At 42.4% G+C, this 17336-nt stretch overlaps 1 protein-coding gene across 2 annotated transcripts in view; it reads left to right on the plus strand.

The window, feature by feature from the left end:
• The window catches only part of LOC109992516 (low-density lipoprotein receptor-related protein 1), an 88902-nt gene that overhangs the window by 41951 nt on the left and 29615 nt on the right, over positions 1-17336 (plus strand). For both annotated transcript variants that reach the window (XM_020645158.3, XM_065954921.1), the window contains exons 10-30: positions 72-215; positions 1779-2015; positions 2359-2539; positions 3501-3723; positions 4353-4542; positions 4675-4800; positions 5405-5545; positions 5999-6124; positions 6220-6336; positions 6475-6555; positions 7508-7675; positions 9325-9507; positions 9597-9794; positions 9953-10198; positions 11052-11249; positions 12722-12926; positions 13099-13263; positions 13381-13625; positions 13821-13952; positions 14997-15224; positions 15954-16128. In XM_020645158.3, the coding sequence (XP_020500814.1) occupies positions 72-215; positions 1779-2015; positions 2359-2539; positions 3501-3723; positions 4353-4542; positions 4675-4800; positions 5405-5545; positions 5999-6124; positions 6220-6336; positions 6475-6555; positions 7508-7675; positions 9325-9507; positions 9597-9794; positions 9953-10198; positions 11052-11249; positions 12722-12926; positions 13099-13263; positions 13381-13625; positions 13821-13952; positions 14997-15224; positions 15954-16128 (3709 nt within the window). The remainder of the gene's footprint in view (positions 1-71; positions 216-1778; positions 2016-2358; positions 2540-3500; positions 3724-4352; positions 4543-4674; positions 4801-5404; positions 5546-5998; positions 6125-6219; positions 6337-6474; positions 6556-7507; positions 7676-9324; positions 9508-9596; positions 9795-9952; positions 10199-11051; positions 11250-12721; positions 12927-13098; positions 13264-13380; positions 13626-13820; positions 13953-14996; positions 15225-15953; positions 16129-17336) is intronic.

Genomic DNA, 17336 nt, shown 5'->3' on the forward strand with positions numbered 1-17336 from the left:
TATGCACTTGTAAAAACTGTTTTGGTGCTTCTGGTTCTTTGGTGTTAATTTCCGATCTCTGTGGTGTGTAGTACGTAGCCATGCATGTGAGGTGGACCAGAATGGGAAGGCCGGAGGCTGCTCTGACATCTGTCTGCTGGGAAACGGCCACAAAACCCGAACCTGCCGCTGTCGCTCTGGATTCAGCCTAGGCAGTGATGGCAAATCCTGCAAAAGTGAGTGGGACTACAGAGAAATTAAATAATGATGACTACAAAGAGATTTCAGTTGTTACTGTGAGATAGCTGTCAAAATACTCTTTCACAGTCTCAGACCTAAAAGTAAAGTAAAACACTTGTAAAAAAATATGTACATTTATTGTTTTATAAAACACACTGGTAAAATATTGTTAGCATAATAAAGTTATGAATTATTGGTTGAATTCTACTTAAAGTAAAAAACGTGAAGTGACCTAAAGGTGCGAAATAACCCAATAATTGAAATAGATAACTAGCTAAAGTTACAAAGAGCTAAACACTTGTTATCTTTATGTTCAACTAGTCTCATGCCTGCCTTCTTTTTACTTCTTTGAATTGAAAGAAATTGAGAAAGTATGCACTGAGCCTTATGGAGACCATTGGTGACATCTGGTAAACTAGCAATGAAGCTAACAGTTAGCTTAAAATGCTGGCTTTATGGTTAAGATTTAACAAGAAAACAACACACAAAAACAAACGTAAGTTCCTTATTTTCTAATGTATAAATTAACAAAAAAATAAAAAATAAAATAAATAAAAAATTAAAAACATGTAGCTGAAGGCTACTTTAGCTTGTTATAGTTCTGTAAAGTAGCTGTATACATTAATGGTTTAATTCGTCGTGGTTAGCTAAAAGTAGTGGAAATTATGGCGGTTAAAAATAGCTAACTTAATTTTGGATACATTGTTGAAACTATTGATAAATAACATTGACAGTTTAATTGTGATTAAAAAAAAATGATGTAACATCAACATTGGTATTTTAATGTATTCAAGAAAAATAAGTTTAGAATAAATTCACATTATCACTTTAGCTGCCAAGAAGCTCATCTAACAGGACTTTGGGTGAATATCTGATAAAGAAGGGAACCGCTGCACTGTAGTGTAGACTCAGCACATCCAGAGCTGATCTCTGCGTGCTCCCAGCCTAACTGTAAGTATTAAGTCAGGGGCTGCAGTGATTCAGCTCTACTGACCTGAAGACAAGGGCAGCCAAGGTTGGATCAGGGATGTGGTTCTCCCCTGGGCCGGGGGGCTGGGAGAAAGCTATGCAAAAAAAAAAGAAGAGCAGAGAACTAGGTCTTACTCTCTACCTCTGAACTGACCTCCACATAAAGCTGTCAGGCTGATTCAGCTTGTTCTGAGAGGTGTTTTCATATTCTATCAACCAATAATGAAATCACATCGATCTGCCTGCTGAGAATAAACTGTCCTTGAGAAAAACACAATTGATTCAACTATAGGCAGCCCTCTCCTCCGGCTAATCTTTCTCTGCCATGATTGAAAATCACTTAATTTTCATTTAGGCCTTTTGCTGGTCTTGCATGCTATTTGCTTGTTTAATCAATACACATTATTTGGAAAAGAGGAAACCATGAGTCAGCAGCTAGTTTTTTGATTATTTGTCAACAGAAATCTGTAAAGGGCAGGCTATAGGCAGGTGAAAGAAGTTAGTGTCAAATGTCTGTTGTATTCCGCACACATAAATCCAGGTCTACCATACAGTCTTTTTTTCTCTCTGATTTATTGTTTTTTCCGCAGAACCCGAACATGAACTCTTCCTGGTGTATGGGAAAGGTCGGCCAGGGGTCATCAGGGGCATGGATTTGAATGCCAAGGTGCCAGACGAGTACATGATCCCAATTGAGAATCTGATGAACCCCAGAGCTCTGGACTTTCATTCAGAGAGCGAGTTCATTTACTTTGCCGACGCCACCAGCTACATCATCGGACGACAGAAGATTGATGGAACGGAGAGAGATACTATTGTGAAGGAAGGTAGGATATCTAATTAGTCTAACAAAAATGATGGAAACAAAATCTGGATAGAAAATACAGTACAAGGGCCAGTGTGTATTTTCTGAAATCATGTAAGGTTTATAAACAGGTTAACATTGAGTGATAATCAACCATAGGCTTTAAAATTATTTAAAAAAAAAAGGTTTGGGTTATTTTTGTCCACATGATCCTTATAAGGAGAAGACACAAATTTAGACTTTTAAAAGCCTAAATGATGAAAATACTAATAAATACATGCTTATTGTGTAGTAAGGTGTAAGCGATTTTGCAGTCAGTATTGCTTTAATGCGTGTTCTAAAAAAACAGTATATTTTTCTGACAGGCATTCACACAGTAGAGGGCATAGCCGTCGACTGGATGGCTGACAACTTGTACTGGACAGATGATGGGCCTAAGAAAACCATCAGTGTGGCTCGGCTGGAAAAGGCTTCACAGACTCGCAAAACCCTCATCGAGGGAAAAATGACTCACCCTCGAGCCATCGTAGTGGATCCCGTCAACGGGTAAGGAGGACAAAGAGGTGGAGGGAGTGATGGAGTTTGATGTTTTTAGTCCAGAGATAGTACATAAAGGTCACTGAGAAGGATCAAGAGTAAGAGCCGCTCTGCCAGGTAGAGATTTAGGCAGCAGTTCAAATGATGCCAGTTCTGAGATAGCTGTTTTGCAGTGAAGGGGTGTTTGTCATGTCTCTTCACAATGTTCTGCAGTATCCATTGTAAATCATGGCTTTTAAAAATGTGATGTGGCTATATATTACACTCATCATCACACACTATTTAATAAACATGTGGATCATTTTCAGTGTTAAATGATAGATTTCCTCCAAAGCTTTTAACACACAGGCATATCTCTCGCACTATTTCAAATAGCTCTTAATCTTGCTTTTTATGGATAAGTATCATCGATCTGACCTTACACTCTCTTATAAAAAAAAATAAACGCTCTCATAGGCATACACACACACACACACACACTATTTGGATTGCTAGTGACAGGGTGATGTGTGTCCACACACTCCCCAAGGGAAAGGCACTCGCCTCCACTAATGCCTGTAATCAGTCAGGCTCAGGGAGAAGAGAGGAGGAGGAGGGGGAAATCTGCAGAAAAGAAAGGAAGAGGGAATATGAAATGTTAATGCTAATGCCAGTCATCTTCCAGTATGGGGGATTGTGTCTAGTTTTGCGGAATATTCCTGACAGCTGAGGCTCACAGGCTGAGCTGAGATCAGTGGAGAAGATTGACAGGTATTTAAGTTCCTGGTTTGCCTCTGGGTGATCAGCTGAGAAAAACTGTGGAGCTACCTGGATGCTCTGATGACTGTTTTGCGCTTTAGGGTAGCTAGAGATTTACCAATATGCAATCGGCTCTGTTAATGCCCAGAGACTCTTCAAAGTGACTGAATATAAATTCAACTTTTTTTTCTACCACATGTCAGTCATTACACTCCCCTTTGTGTGTCCTCAGGTGGATGTACTGGACGGACTGGGAGGAGGACCCTAAGGAGAGCAAAAGGGGCAAAATCGAGCGGGCTTGGATGGACGGCTCCAACAGAAACGTGTTCCTGACCAGTAAGACGGTGCTGTGGCCCAATGGTCTGAGTCTGGACATCCCACAGGGAGTCCTCTACTGGGTGGATGCCTACTACGACCGCATCGAGATGGTCCACCTCAACAGCTCAGAACGCAAGGTCAGCACTCGCTCGCCATCACCAGGATTATTTCATGCAGTAAACAGACGGAGTGGTGCACCGGAATGGAGGCAGGGGATTATTTTGACGGGGTCTGGCATTTGCTGAGGGAGCTCATAAAGAATGTATTTTAAAGCAGTGGAGGACTGTGTGTGGTCCTTCAGGCTGAAGACTGTGGGCTTTAGCCTTTTTAATACTGCTCATTCCTCAGCATTTTGTTGTTTTAACGGGTCTCTGTGCTGTTTTTTTTAATGGGCAGGGTTTCAAGCATTTTCAATGTATTATCCAGTGTGTGGAATTTAACAGTTCATGCTTAAAAACTAAAATCAAAAATGTTACTTACATACTGAAGAATGTATTTTATTACCAGAGAGATCCATGACCTTTTTTTAAATTTATTTTATTAAATCTATCTCTGCTTTAAGGCAAATAGATTTAGAGTTTTAGCATAATTGATTGAAATGTCAAAGGGAGAAAACAAAAAACATCACACTTCATCTTAAATTGTGTATACTCTCTTCTATCTTTATTTGTATGAAAATGTTTGGAACTGTCATTCTGGGCACAGAGGTCAGCAGTCTGTTTAGGAAGAATATTTGACCGTTTTGCTGCTTTTCCCACATCACCAGACTGTGTACGAAGGTCAGGAGCTGAACCACGCCTTTGGTCTCTGCCACTATAAAAACTTCTTGTTCTGGAACGAGTATCGCAGTGGCAGCATTTACAAGTTGGACACCACCACTGGCGTCGCCACTCTGCTGCGCAACGAGAGACCGCCCATCTTTGAGATCCGAATGTACGACCCCCAACAGCAGCAAGGTACAAGGGATTATTGTTCTGTCCATCCAAGCATAAATGATGGCTCTATAAATACAGTACATGAGGCATTCATGAAACCAATTTGTGTTTGCATTCATCCTTACACATCTGCGGATGTTTCTTCATTTACAGGCTCAAACGCGTGCCGTGTGTACAACGGCGGCTGCAGCAGTTTGTGTCTGGCCATTCCAGGCGGCCGGCAGTGTGCCTGTGCAGAAGACCAAATACTCGACCCAGCAGATAACACCAGCTGCAAAGGTGAGTGCAAACATGGATGCTTCATGTGTGTGTGTGTGCATGTGTGTGTGAGACTAAAAGGTTGTTTCTCATGGCACTTCATTTTCTCAACATTAAGCTTTTATTTTTGGTATGTTGGGAGAGGATGAGTCAGGCTGTGTGACTGTGGGTTTTTGTTGGAAGTGTTTGACAAAAAATAATGAACACATAGAGGTGGGCAAAATAACAAAAGCAGCTGCGTTATGTAATTCAGTCCAATAAAATCCCCTGCAGTAAGTAGGTCCCTTTTAAAGCCTCGATTGTGTTCAGATTATAAACTAAAAAACTGGACAAATTAATCACCTCTGACAAAGTCTTAATGAATCGATTAGACTCTATATTACATAGTGTTTATCTGTTATTCTGTCCCCTCTTGAATGTTTGAACTTATATTCAAGTCTTAGTCTTCTGAGCTTTATTTTTGATACGAGATAGATGGTTTAAACCGGCTTTTTTCTCATCCTTTAATTGCTCTTTTCAATAAGTTTGGTTTTTGAACTTTTGCAGGATTTTGTAACTCAAAATGTTGTAACTGTCTGTCACATTTCTTTAATCCCTTTTTTTTTCTCAACTCCTTCTTCCACAGCCAACCCGTCCTATGTGCCCCCTCCCCAGTGCCAGCCCGGGGAGTTCGCTTGCAAGAACAACCGCTGCATCCAGGAGCGCTGGAAGTGCGACGGAGACAACGACTGTCTGGACAACAGCGACGAGGCTCTTGATCTGTGCCGTGAGTTACACAAACACATTCGTTCATCGAATGTATCAATTCTTTGGAAAAAAAAACAGCTCTCCTCTTGTTGGTACTGAGTCATATGATTCCAGAGAAGCTGAATTTTACAGTCTGGTGATGCCAGAATAAAATGAGAGAGCTGAAATCGAGTGAGTGTGTGTTTAAGCCATCTCATTTTGTGTATGTGTGAGCACATGCAATCTGGAAAAGCTCTCTTGTGTGTCTGCCTGTGGTTGTGGTGCAGACAAGTTCCTCTCCCAGACATAATAAAGACCCGTCCAGAAAGAAAAACAAAATAAAATAACTCTTATCTTTCACTCATTTGCACATCACATCCCTCCACTTTCTCACCTCTTCATATGCTGTATTCCTCTCTCCAACACAGCTTCTCACATTTTTTTCCCCCCCTGTTTCCGTCTTGCTCTTCAATGCATCCTTTCTTCTCTCCAGACCAGCACACCTGCCCCACAGACAGGTTTAAGTGCAAGAACAACCGCTGCATCCCTCTGCGCTGGCTGTGTGACGGGGACAACGACTGTGGGAACGACGAGGACGAATCAAACACCACCTGTTCAGGTAGACAAACAAACACATCCCCATACTGAAATCTTAGTGGTGTTTGTTTCTTGTTTTCCTTTTCCTCATGATCCCCTCTCCGTGTTGTCCTTTAGCTCGTACTTGCCCTCCTAATCAGTACTCATGCGCTAGTGGGCGCTGCATCCCTATCTCCTGGACGTGTGACCTGGACGATGACTGCGGCGATCGCTCAGATGAACCTGCCTCGTGCGGTTGGTCTACTTATTCTTGTAGTCTGGTTTGGTCTCAGGTTTTTTAATGATTTGTAGTTCTCTTACTGTGGATGCTATTTTGATATGAAGTGAGCAGTTTTTAAGAGCAACATGTTGAAACTCTTGTTTTGTCCACAGCCTACCCCACATGTTTCCCCCTCACCCAGTTTACCTGCAACAACGGCCGCTGCATCAACATAAACTGGCGTTGTGATAATGGTTAGTGTCTGCTCTTTCTTCTGTCCTCTTCTCTCTCTGTGTTCCTGTTAAAATGGCAACACCCTTGCTTTCCTTTGTCGCAGTTTGCTGTGCATGTTATTTAAACACTTTACTTTTTTGCCACCGTCTTGTTGTTGTTGTTGTTGTTGTTGTGTGTTTTTACTTTCTCGCCTGTCTTCTGTTATTCTATGTTGTTTGGTTTTTTGTTGTCCCGTGTTTGCCCACTCTGCTGTCTTCCGTTGGTTATGTCTTTCAGAAAAGGATTGTGGGGACGGCTCTGATGAGTTGAATTGTCCGAACCTGACCGGTTAGTGCATAGATCAACATGCACCAAAACAGCCGTGATGCTAGCCGAGCTCTAGGAGCGTCCAGTTAGGCTGGCTAATAAACTGTTAGGGCTGCTTCTCTCTGCTAATTGAACACGGCCACAAGCTGAGGCCAAAAAACTGCTGCCATTAATTACCTGTAGGTTTCTGCAAGAGGGGTTTGAAGCTTATTTAATTAAATGTAAATACTTTATTAGAGCAACCAAATTCACAGGGAAAGTGAAGGTGTAGTTGTTGTGTAAGCAATCAATTCTTGAATTAGGGGAAAAAGTGAAACCACAGGATAGATTTTCCTGTCCCCAATGAATATGAAATCAACTGCTTTAAAAAGTGCTAAAGTAATACTTTATGTTTTCTTTAACATTAGTATGGGCATAATAGGCTTATGATGCTCTGCTGCCAAGCTCAATGTATCAGCGCTCGGTACATTCCCTCATGGTGCATGGTGTGATCTATGCAGTTTCTGCCATTATTTACCCTCTCATATTCTGTTCCATTTGTATTCCATTGTTTTCACTGTCTCTGTGTTATGCTGTTTGCATATTTTTATTGATATGTTTCCTTTGAGGCAGCGGGCGCCTCATAATGTGAGAGAGTGAGTGTTGTCTGACTGCTTGTTTTTTCAGATAATGACTGTGGGGACAACAGCGACGAGGCAGGCTGTAGTCACTCGTGCTCCAGCGCTCAGTTCAAGTGTAACAGCGGCCGCTGCATCCCCGATTACTGGACCTGTGACGGAGATAATGACTGTGGGGACTACAGTGACGAGACCCATGCTAACTGCACCAATCAGGGTGAGTGTTAGCCTGAGGATTAGGCAGAGTTCCCTACCTTAATTGAAAAAGAAATTATATAAGAAAGATGAAATCGAGTATCAGTAACTGGAATGGCTCCAATACAGCCTAAAAATCAGTATCAGGCGTTTTGGAGTAAGCCGCTCCATGCACTCGAAACAATACTACATTTTTAAGAGCCTTACATAATCTCTTTCTGTATTCTTCTTGAAACTCTTAGCCTACATAGCAACAATAAAATATATATATCTACAACCAACATCTACGGTTTTAATTGCTGTAAAGAAGAATTTTGGGATCCGAGCTGCAAAAGCAACACAAGTCATATGTTGCAAAATTTAAGTGTTTCAATGAAACATTTCAAAGTGGTATCTCTTCAAATATTTTAAGTAAAGACATGCAAGCCTGTAGAGACACAAAAATAAAGGATTTTCATCAAGGCGTTGGTGGCTCTTTCTGAAAGTTCAGCAGAATGTCAGCCATGCGTTGTATTGGTTCGGAGCACTGAGCCAGAGCATACAGCCGTCATATCACATCAGTACAGAGTTAGTAGTTAACAGCTGTTTGGTTATAACAGGATGTTGTGGGGTTTTTTTTACACTGGTGCTGCAAGGGTTCTCAGTTCCTGGCCTAGTCCCTGATCAGTGTATGGGAAACAGAATCAGAATTAATATTGAAGGATTTCCAACTGTTAGTAACCTTTTCTTATAATGAGACAAAAAGGAACTGTAATAACTAGCACGTCTTCATACAACCACTAAGTCTCTGTGCAGCTGTATTAAGGCTGCACTCTCATATTGAGCTGGATAGTCTTAGTGCGTGTTAAATTCCCGTCACTATTCATACAGAAAACCTGCAGGGAGACAATATATTTTCACTTTGATCGAAATGACCGTAAAGACTTAAATATCTGTTAAATATTTAAACACTCTACCTGGTTTTGTTTGATGGTGCAATAAACCACAACTTCCAACCATAGCATACAATCACATATTGGCAATATAAAAACTAAAGCTGATGTTGAAAGGCCTTATTCACAAAAAGAAACACACAGGGAAACCTGTACCTCTTGTATCAGCCTTATTGATTGAATACAGCTGTGACAGGTGGTTGTTATTATCATGCTGGATGGTTGCATCTGTGCACTGTTCTGTCATTTGTTCCCTGAAGTGCACCGTGCACTACAAACATGGTGAGTGTTTTTATTTAAGTCAGTAGATTTAAGAGGTCCCTGGTTGCTATTAGTCACACAGGCACAAACCAGTCTTATGGGTACAACCTAGCTACTAGCACATAATACATCTCATTTAGTAAGTGATATAATAACTGTTGTCTTTTAGATTAAGACACAAGGCAGATTTTGATAAACCTTCTTGTAATTTTATGAGTCATTTATCTCTGGATAATAGCAACATTGAAAGAATAACAAAATGAGTCATTGGCAGCTGTGTTTATGACTGAAACAATGACTCTGTGTGAATGCATACTTGAATCTGTATCCTTTTCCTGTGGCTAACACTTTTTGCCGTCCACGTTTCTAACAGACAACTCATTAGTTTTGTGTCTGTTGATGTTGCACAAGCTTTGTGTCCTGAAGGGACTAAAGAAGATGGTCCTGTCAGAGTCTGATGACGTCTCTCTCTCCACAGCCACCCGTCCACCAGGAGGTTGTCACACAGATGAGTTTCAGTGTCGAATGGACGGCCTGTGCATCCCTCTGCGCTGGCGCTGTGACGGGGACACCGACTGCATGGACCTGAGCGACGAGAAGAACTGTGAGGGCGTCACACACATGTGCGATCCAGCTGTGAAGTTCGGCTGCAGGGACTCTGGTGAGGATGCCACACTCCATGTTAATACAGTTTACTTAGATTCAGCTTGATTACCTATTCTTAAAGTAATTGCCGCCGTCTGTCCACAGCTCGCTGTATCAGCAAAGCCTGGGTGTGCGACGGCGACAGTGACTGTGAGGACAACTCGGATGAGGACAACTGCGAGGCGCTGGTGTGTAAGCTGTCCCACCATGTGTGTGCCAACGACTCCACCATCTGCCTGCCTGCAGAGAAACTTTGTGATGGCACTGATGACTGCCCAGATGGCTCTGATGAGAAGCTCTGCGGTAAGAGACAACAGAGAACAGGCTGGGTTTTAGTACAGGGGATGCCAAAAACAGCAAGCAAAACTCTGCATCTTAAAACCATGTCCTCTGTGGAAACATAACAGTTCTTTGTATTTATCACTTGTGTCATTGCTTCTTTAATTTTCCCTCTTTTACAGACCTGTGCTCACTCGATAATGGTGACTGCAGCCATAACTGCACAGTGGCCCCTGGCGAGGGGGTGATCTGTTCCTGTCCACTGGGCATGGAGTTAGGGGCCGACAATAAGACCTGTCATATCCAGAGCTTCTGCGCCAAACACCTGAAGTGCAGTCAGCGCTGTGAACAAGACAAGTTCAGTGTGAAATGTTCCTGTTACGAGGGCTGGGAGCTGGAGCCTGACATGGAGAACTGCAAGAGCACTGGTAAGGAAAAGAGAAAACAGCACCAGAGTGGCAAATGGATGAAAATGGAGGTTCAGTGAGGAATTTCAAAGTTTGATTGATACTAATGCTACAGTAAGGAAGGACGCTATAGAAGTGGCTGTGTTCTGGGCTTTGTCAGAGTTCAAGTCTGCAGAATCAAGAAGTGTAGTGTGGGTTCAAGCAGAGGAGAGACCGCCCAAGCAGGAAACGGTGTGGTTGGAGAAGGCTCACTCTGCCAGAATGCGATACTCGTTTGGACAGTAGACAGAGCACTGCAGACAAAAACAGAAAAGCAGCTTGAATACCTCTTAAACAGGAATAAGATGGAGGGAAGAGGTCCACAAAGGAAACATTAAAATACATTGGAAATGTTTTAGAGCTGTTATTATTTTATGAAAAAACATCAAAACTAATGAGCAGATATGCGCTCCATTAGAGTGGTCTGGGGGAAAAGTATAAGAAAGAGGAAACTGCTCTGTCACATTTCATCTTAGTATTATATCTGCCTGCAGCTACTAGCCAATAGGAAACATGAAATAATGATTGTGTGCTGCACTACCAGGCCTTAAAGACCAGCCACTAACACCCCGTCATTCATCCTGCTGCCTGTCTGGCTGCCTGTTAGCTAGTGATAACTCCTGTCTTATTTACACTGTGTTTTAATTACCGGGGATTAGAGCTGCTTTGAACACAGCTCCTCTCTCCCTGGTCCGCAGTGGAGCGTGGATGTGAGGGTTTCCACGCATGAAGTGAAGCTGCTCTGCAGTATTTTCACTGATAATCAATGGTCACTAAGCCGAGTATTTTAACCCTTTACCACCTGGCCACTGATCTCTCCGGTTTATACCCACAGATCCCTTCAAACCCTTTATTATCTTCTCAAACCGCCACGAGATCCGACGCATTGATCTGAATAAAGGAGAATTTAGTGTTTTGGTACCAGGACTGAGAAACACCATCGCTCTCGACTTCCATCTCAGCGAGAGCGCCCTCTACTGGACGGACGTGGTGGAGGACAAGATATATCGCGGGAAGCTGTCCGAGAATGGAGGTGAGGCGTTTTAAACACAATCACCAGATCTTTTGGATAATATGACATAAAATGAAGATCCACTTACATGGTTTCCACTGACACATGACATGGTCTTCATAGATTGAGATAGCATTAAATTAGTTCACATCAGGGCATTTACATTTAGAAATAAATGCAGAACCATCACATTTTGTAAAAGATGGACATTTAGAATGTAAGACTTGCATTAAAAGTGACTTTCTACTAAAAAAATTAAGCCCCTCAGAGTGTCAGGGGCAATTTACCATATTGACTTTACAGGCTTAGAGACATTTATGAGTCATAACATTTTAATCTCTAAATACGATATTGCACACCAGGGTTTAATATTTATTTCTGTTGAGGTAAACCATTTGGACTTTTCAGTCAAGAGTTCAGTTTTGACAACTTTATTATGCCTAGAATATCTGTGACATGGCCCTGTTGTTGAAAATATCCAGCACAGCATGTCAAATGTCAGCAGTGTTGGTCGTGTTATCGTGGCTTCATGTGAGCAGAGTGTCAGATGATGACATCATCACTGAAGCAGTAATGAAGACAACATTATGTGTACAGGTCTGAACTTAAGTTTGAAAAATGATGTGTGTGTTTGTGTGTACACGTGGTTGTTCTGCGTGCCACGTTAGCCAACAGGGTTACAGACAGTGTATGTGTGTGTGTGTGTGTGTGTGTGTGTGTGTGTGTGTGTGTGTGTGTTTTCATTGCTCCAGACAGGATAATGACTCATCTGGAATAATTAGACATTTCCCTCTGATTAGGGTCCCACCGGAAAATAAAAGAGACAGGAAGAGGCTGGATGAAATGTCTCTTCAGCCCTGCAGTACGCCACATGTTTAGTTTTTTTAAAGCTCACAGTGTAATTGTAGTCTTAACACCCCCCTGCTGAGCCTCTACTGTATTTGTTTATGTTCCTATTCACTGTACTGACATGTTGTTTTATCCTGAACATATCATCTAACCTTTTGCTTTAAGGAAATCTCAGTTTGTTTCGCAACATTCACTATGAATCCAAATAGCTTGTTCACATTTACATGAATTTTAAATACTGAGAGGCAAAGTAGATCAGCGCAGTACAATCTAAAACACCGCCTTCAGCCAATTGCATGGTTGATGCCTTTATGCGTACATATTGAAATATTTTGTTAATTCATTAATAAAGTTAAGAGCCTCAGAGGAATGTTTTTTTTTTGTTGAGTAATAAGATATTTAGATGAGATCCAATTATTTCAAAAGGAAGAGAATGAAAAAACCCCACAGATTTGAACCAGCTCGTTCTCACATTTCTACAGTAGATAATTAGGTAGACACAATAAAATGATTATGCAGTTTCTACTTTTGTCTTATTAATAATAGGGGAAATGTAAGTTGACCTACCTTTTAAAGAAGGTAAAGCAGTTTAAAGAAACTATAACTGACCATTTCTCTCCTTGGTTTTTTTCCCATCCTTGTAGCTTTAACCAGTTTCGATGTCGTAATCCAGTACGGGCTGGCGACCCCCGAGGGCCTGGCTGTGGACTGGATAGCTGGAAACATTTACTGGGTGGAAAGCAACCTGGATCAGATAGAGGTGGCCAAGTTGGACGGCACCATGAGGACCACTCTACTGGCTGGAGAGGTGGAGCACCCCCGAGCCATCGCCTTGGATCCTCGCGATGGGTAACTTCAACACTGCATGCTCTATCTCCAGCTGATATCAAACAGAAAACATTTCATTAAAGAACCACAGTGTTTTATAACGTTTGAATGATTTCTGGGTTGTCTATCTACAGATCTTGAACAGGCTTTGTTGTATCGTAATGTTTTAATATCTGCATATCAATGTTTGCAGGATCCTCTTCTGGACAGACTGGGATGCCAGCTTGCCCAGGATTGAAGCTGCCTCAATGAGTGGAGAAGGAAGGAAGACCATCCATAAAGAAACGGGCAACGGAGGCTGGCCAAATGGACTCACTGTGGACTATCTAGAGCGCCGCATCCTCTGGATTGACGCCAGGTAATAAAAATTTAAAAAAAGTGCACAGACATGAACACAATCACACGATTAATTTATGCATGTACAAAATATTTAAGGTAGGCCCAGATTCTAACTGAAAAATTGTGTTGTGTGCAGGTCTGATGCCATTTATTCAGCCAAATACGATGGTTCTGGACTGATTGAGGTTCTGAGGGGGCACGAGTATCTGTCACATCCCTTCGCAGTCACGATGTACGGAGGAGAGGTTTACTGGACGGACTGGAGGACCAACACGCTGGCTAAAGCAAACAAGTGGACAGGAAGCAACGTCACTGTTGTTCAGAGAACCAACACACAACCTTTTGACCTGCAGGTGTACCATCCATCCAGACAGCCGCAGGGTAAGAAACAAACACTCTTGAACAAACATCCTGTTAAACTATAGTGTCTAAATGTAGACCTTGTGCAGCTTTTCAATATAGCCTAAAACATAAGAAATTTAAAAAAATACATGAATTATGATGGTAGACACTGATTTATGAGATGTTTGAGTGTCCTTTCCTCTGTAATATTTTTCTGTTGTTATTTCCCTATAGCTCCTAACCCATGTGCTGCTAAAGATGGCAAGGATCCCTGCTCACATCTCTGCCTCATAAACTACAATCAGACTTTCTCGTGTGCCTGCCCTCACCTCATGAAGCTCGGCCCTGACAGACGCACATGCTATGGTAAGCCAGAACACACAGTGTTCACACTCTGTACTTCAATGCAGTATCTGAAAAGATACTCTTAGATAAACCAGCAGACAATGCTCCCCTCTGCCTGCTTCAGCAACGTTGTCATATTCATGTCTCAGCCTGTACATGCAGAGAGAGAGAGAGAGAGAGAGAGAGAGAGAGAGAGAGAGAGAGAGAGAGAGAGAGAGAGAGAGAGAGAGAGAGAGAGAGAGAGAGAGAGAGAGAGAGTGTGTGTGTGTGTGTGTGTGTGTGTGTGTGTGTGTGTGTGTGTGTGTGTGTGTGTGTGTGTGTGTGTGTGTGTGTGTGTGTGTGTGTGTGTGTGTGTGTGTGTTAGAGAGAGGGGAGAGAAAAGGACAGATGAAACAATGTAGGCTTTTTTTCACTTTGACTTGCTATTGCCGTGACAGCTTAGGAGCACATTGAAGTGTCCGTCTGTGAAGCGAAAGAGCGGGCTTGTTTATTCAGTTAAGAGTTTAGTATTCAGGGCATCACTTTCTATTATCTCGGGGGGTAATGAAATAGAGAACCCCACTCTGTCTGATGCAGACATCAGCCACGACTCCACATCCACCACCTAGTCTGGCCCGGCCGCTGCAACCCAACTCTGTCATTACTCTCCTCCCATCTCTGTCTCTCTGCTGTTCTGCCTGTCTATCATTTAAGCTGCACATGGTTAAATGATGATGGGACTGTTGAGACCAATGCATTTGTAATGCATCAGCACTGATTGAATTCACTCTCGCTGTCATGGTTGCGCTATTGAGTTAGCCGGCCAGACACAATCATTAGAGTCAACGATGCAATTGGATTAACTGTTTGTTCAAGTGGGCAGGAATAATACACACATGCACCCAACCATGCTGCAAAGACCTTTCCCTACAAACTTCCCTACAATTTCCCTACATTAGTGCGCTCAAGCATTTGACGTTTGACTCGAAGCTGCATTTAACTCCTGATTACTTCCATTGAAGGCTGATGTTTTGGTGAATTACTGAAGGATGCATGTCAACATGTGTCCCCCTCCCCTCCCCGTAGAATCCCGTCAGTTCCTGCTTTACGCTCGCCAGATCGAGATCAGAGGGGTGGACATCGACAACCCCTACTACAACTACATCATCTCCTTTACTGTGCCGGACATCGACAACGTGACTGTGGTGGACTACGACGCTCTGGAGCACCGTATCTACTGGTCAGATGTCCGCACACAGACCATCAAGAGAGCTTTCATCAACGGCACCGGAGTCGAGACAGTCGTTTCTGCTGGTACGGAGCAACACAAGGACATAATAGAACACACCAAATGCACTTAGGCTTATTCTCAGATTTTTTGGATGAAAATAAGATATTTTTAAGACAGGCAGAGATGAGTTAACAGCTTTAACTAACAAATGATGCTTTTAAAAGCTGGATGGCCTGCTCATATTGGACACTGATTTTCAAGGGGTTCTTTCTCACAGTTGTGCTAATATATTTAGGGAATGTATGGTTGTTAACATCAGAATTTCATTCAGGTTAACCTCTTGTAGAGAAGAAAGTTTTCAGCTTTCTGAAATTCAAAGGAAATTCTCAGATTCATTTGAAAACGGAATTTTTCAAATCTTTTTATTTTGTGCGTTTTTGTCAAGAGTTCCTGTATCCAACCAAATCTCTGTAGCTCTGACCTTTGTTCTCACTAAAGCAGTCCACATGCCTGAGCTAAGTGAGAGCTAAACTATGCACAGGCTTTTTTCTCTGGGCATTTAGCTTTAGTATCAGTTTTTGCCATGGCATCATGCAGAGTGTAATGATCAAGTACCTGAGACCATCTTGCGTAATGTTATGTTTCACACCATGCTTCTAAAAACATTAAACATCTGCCATCAGCTAACTTGTTAAACAACCCACAGAGTTAGCGTTTATTAGTTAATTAGCTACAATGTTTTATGTATTAGAATATCAAACAACGTGAGTTAGAAATATGTTGAAAGGCTTTATATGTTTATCTTTTTTCAGATCTGCCCAACGCTCATGGCCTGGCAGTGGACTGGGTGTCCAGAAACCTGTTCTGGACCAGTTATGATGCCAATAAGAAACAGATTAACGTTGCCAGACTTGATGGCTCCTTCAAAAATGCGGTCATCCAGGGCCTGGACAAACCACACTGTCTAGTGCTTCATCCAATACTTGGGTAAGCCGCCCCCCCAGACACTAAACACTCACTACTTCTTGTGACTACTTTTAGTAAAAATGAAGCTTTTACAAACTTCCCTGAGACAACCTCCTGATTTCCCTTTTAAACTCAAACACACACACAAACACAAATAGTAGTGCCCAAACACTCATACACACTCAAAAATGAAGTGTGGCTGTCTGGCTTAACGGTTTTGCGATGACAGGCTGAGTAGTGTGCTATTGATGGTCGCTGACCTCTGACAGTTTTTCACTCGGGAAGTGCTTCCAATTTCTCTCCTCTCATGCCATCTTTCTTCTCTGTCGCTCTCACTCTGTATCTCCCTCCACTTTTTATTCTGAAAGAAAGCTTCTGCTCTTAGACTATCTATGAATTATTCACAGTCAGTGTCTCTGTCGCTTTCTGTCACTATTTCTGTGCCTGTGTTTATCTTACATCCTGCTCCCCCTCTCCACTCCTGTCTTGTTAAGCAAATGTCCATTCTTCCCTCCCCTCGCCCTTCTGGAAACTTCACCCCCCCCCCTCAGCTCCCCAAACAGAACCTGGACATCAGCCTGTCCTGAAAGAGCAAAAACAGACCATCTGATCTGTGTATATATAGATTGACTACTGTCCTGCAGGAATATTTGTTCTTGGAGGATTTGTGGTGGAAGAAGATGGGATATTTCCTTAAGAAATGTCTCTGCCTCTTTGTGTACTCCTTCCTCTTTTTCAAAGAGCAAGTCTACTTGTGCAGAGGAATGTTTCCGATTCGAGCATAGTTGGCGTGGGGGAAAGATGAGAAGCAGATGCTGGATCCACATGCTGGGGCCATCTCCTCTGTCTAGCACACAAACACACAGCCCAGATGATGTCTAGGAGTGGGCGGGGGCAAAGAGAGTCAGGGAGCACAAAAAAAATAAAACACGAGCATGTGGGTGTTTAAATGCGCCTGAAACTTTATTTAAAGGCATGTTAGCAAACACATGAAGGGTGTGGTGGATGTGGTAAAAGGAAGTGGGTGAGGGGGGCAGAGGATAGATGCCCTTTAAACATACGCTACATTGTGGTCTATAAAAAGAGAAGCACACTCACATTGTCTTGTATCCTCCTCATGTGGGTGCGAGGGGTTAAAACAGTGTGAGGAGAATAAAAACCTGAGGCTAAAAAAAGGTGTATGTGAGAGATTTGAGGGTTTGGGTGTTAGACATCCACGACCAGTCATC

The sequence above is a fragment of the Labrus bergylta genome, chromosome 5 (assembly GCF_963930695.1).
Source record: "Labrus bergylta chromosome 5, fLabBer1.1, whole genome shotgun sequence".
Lineage (NCBI taxonomy): Eukaryota > Metazoa > Chordata > Actinopteri > Labriformes > Labridae > Labrus > Labrus bergylta.